Source organism: Mustela nigripes, chromosome 1, assembly GCF_022355385.1.
Source record: "Mustela nigripes isolate SB6536 chromosome 1, MUSNIG.SB6536, whole genome shotgun sequence".
In the NCBI taxonomy this organism is placed as follows: domain Eukaryota; kingdom Metazoa; phylum Chordata; class Mammalia; order Carnivora; family Mustelidae; genus Mustela; species Mustela nigripes.
In genome coordinates, this window is record NC_081557.1 from 14,415,860 (window position 1) to 14,417,482 (window position 1,623).

Consider the following 1,623-nt stretch of genomic DNA (forward strand, 5'->3'; position numbering starts at 1 on the left):
TACATTAACCTTGATGTATAAGGCTGATGTATAATTATAGATAGTGAACGTGTATATGTGTGTGTGTGTGTGTGTTTCTGCGACTAGGTTTTTACTTTCTTCCACACTTTCCTGTTCCACACAGTGCAGAGTCTGTCATTCCCAGAAGCTTACTATTTTCTTTATACAGTAAGTATTCCTTGTTAAGTCCGTCCAAAATGTCCTTTTGGCCTTTGTTTCCATTGCATCAATGTTGAGCATCAGGCATATTTAATTCTCACTTGAAATAACTTTTCTACTACACAATTTCCTAATAGCATTTTTCATCTGGTCATTTCTCAGAGTATAGATTAAGGGGTTTAACATTGGTGTTATCATAGTGTAGAACACTGCAACTGCTTTATCGATAGATAAAGTAGCTGCAGGTCTCATGTACACAAATATGCAGGGCACAAAGAATAGGACAACCACTGTGATATGGGAGACGCAGGTGGAGAGGGCTTTGCGCCTGGCCTCCAAGCTGTGGTTCCTTAGGGAACGCAGAATGACCACATAGGAGACCATCAAGAGGAGGAAGTTTAACAGACAAATGAAACCACTGTTGGCAGCAACAAAGAGCCCAAGAGTGTGGGTATCAGTGCAGGCAAGATTGAGCAAGGGGTTCAGATCACACATAAAGTGATCTATGATATTAGGGCCACAGAAAGGTAAAGGGATGATAAAGAGGATCTGTATGGCTGCATGAAGAAAGCCTCCCACCCACACCACTCCCATTAGCAGGCCACAGATCTGCCGATTCATGATGGTTGTGTAGTGCAATGGCTTGCAGATGGCCACATACCGATCATAGGCCATCACAGTGAGTAGGATGACATCAGCACCTCCAATGAAATGTTCCCCAAAGACTTGGGTTATACATGCATTGAATGTGGTGGTCTTCTTTTCACGGAGTGAATCTATGATCAGTTTAGGGTTATTAACAGAAGAATAGCAGGCATCAATGAAAGAGAGATTGGCAAGGAAAAAGTACATGGGGGATCCCAATAATGGACTGGCGGTGATAGTGACCACAGTGAGCACATTTCCCACCAGAGAGACGATGTAGATGACCAAAAAGACAACAAATATGATTTTCTGCATCTTTGGATTCTCTGTGAGCCCCAGTAGAACAAACTCTGTCACATTGTTCCTTTTCTCCATTATGTCATTTTAGGATTAATTGCATTACCTTAAAAGAAAAAAAACAACAACTTTTGAATAATGTGACATTGAATTTATTAAGCTTCTTAATTTAGCAAATAAAAATTACATAGATTCTAGTGAATTGTGGAATCTCATGAAGTTTTTTGAGACAGAAAATAAGTTTTTGCTGATTACTAAAATTATCTCCCTGATGAAGTTTCTGTTGAGTATGGCCATGGGGAACTTTGTAAACAGAAAGGCAAGAGAACATGTGTGTACACTTCATCATCTGTGGTGAGTAAACCTAACATGAAGTAGTGGATCATACACATAATGGCAGCTGAGTATGAAAAGGGAGGGTAGTTTCTGATGTAAAAGTTATGAATGCAAGATTAAGGAATTTTTTTCTTTTCTTATGAACAGGGGAAAAATGGCAGAAATTGAGACTCTCGATGGAAAAAT

The 1,623-nt window shown here is 39.6% G+C and overlaps 1 protein-coding gene across 1 annotated transcript; it reads right to left on the reverse strand.

The window, feature by feature from the left end:
* Nucleotides 1-249: 249 nt before the first annotated feature.
* On the reverse strand, nt 250-1,179 carry LOC132010279 (olfactory receptor 4C46-like). The gene has a single exon (XM_059388184.1). The coding sequence runs from the start codon at nt 1,177-1,179 to the stop codon at nt 250-252; it is 930 nt and encodes a 309-aa protein (XP_059244167.1).
* Nucleotides 1,180-1,623: the final 444 nt, after the last annotated feature.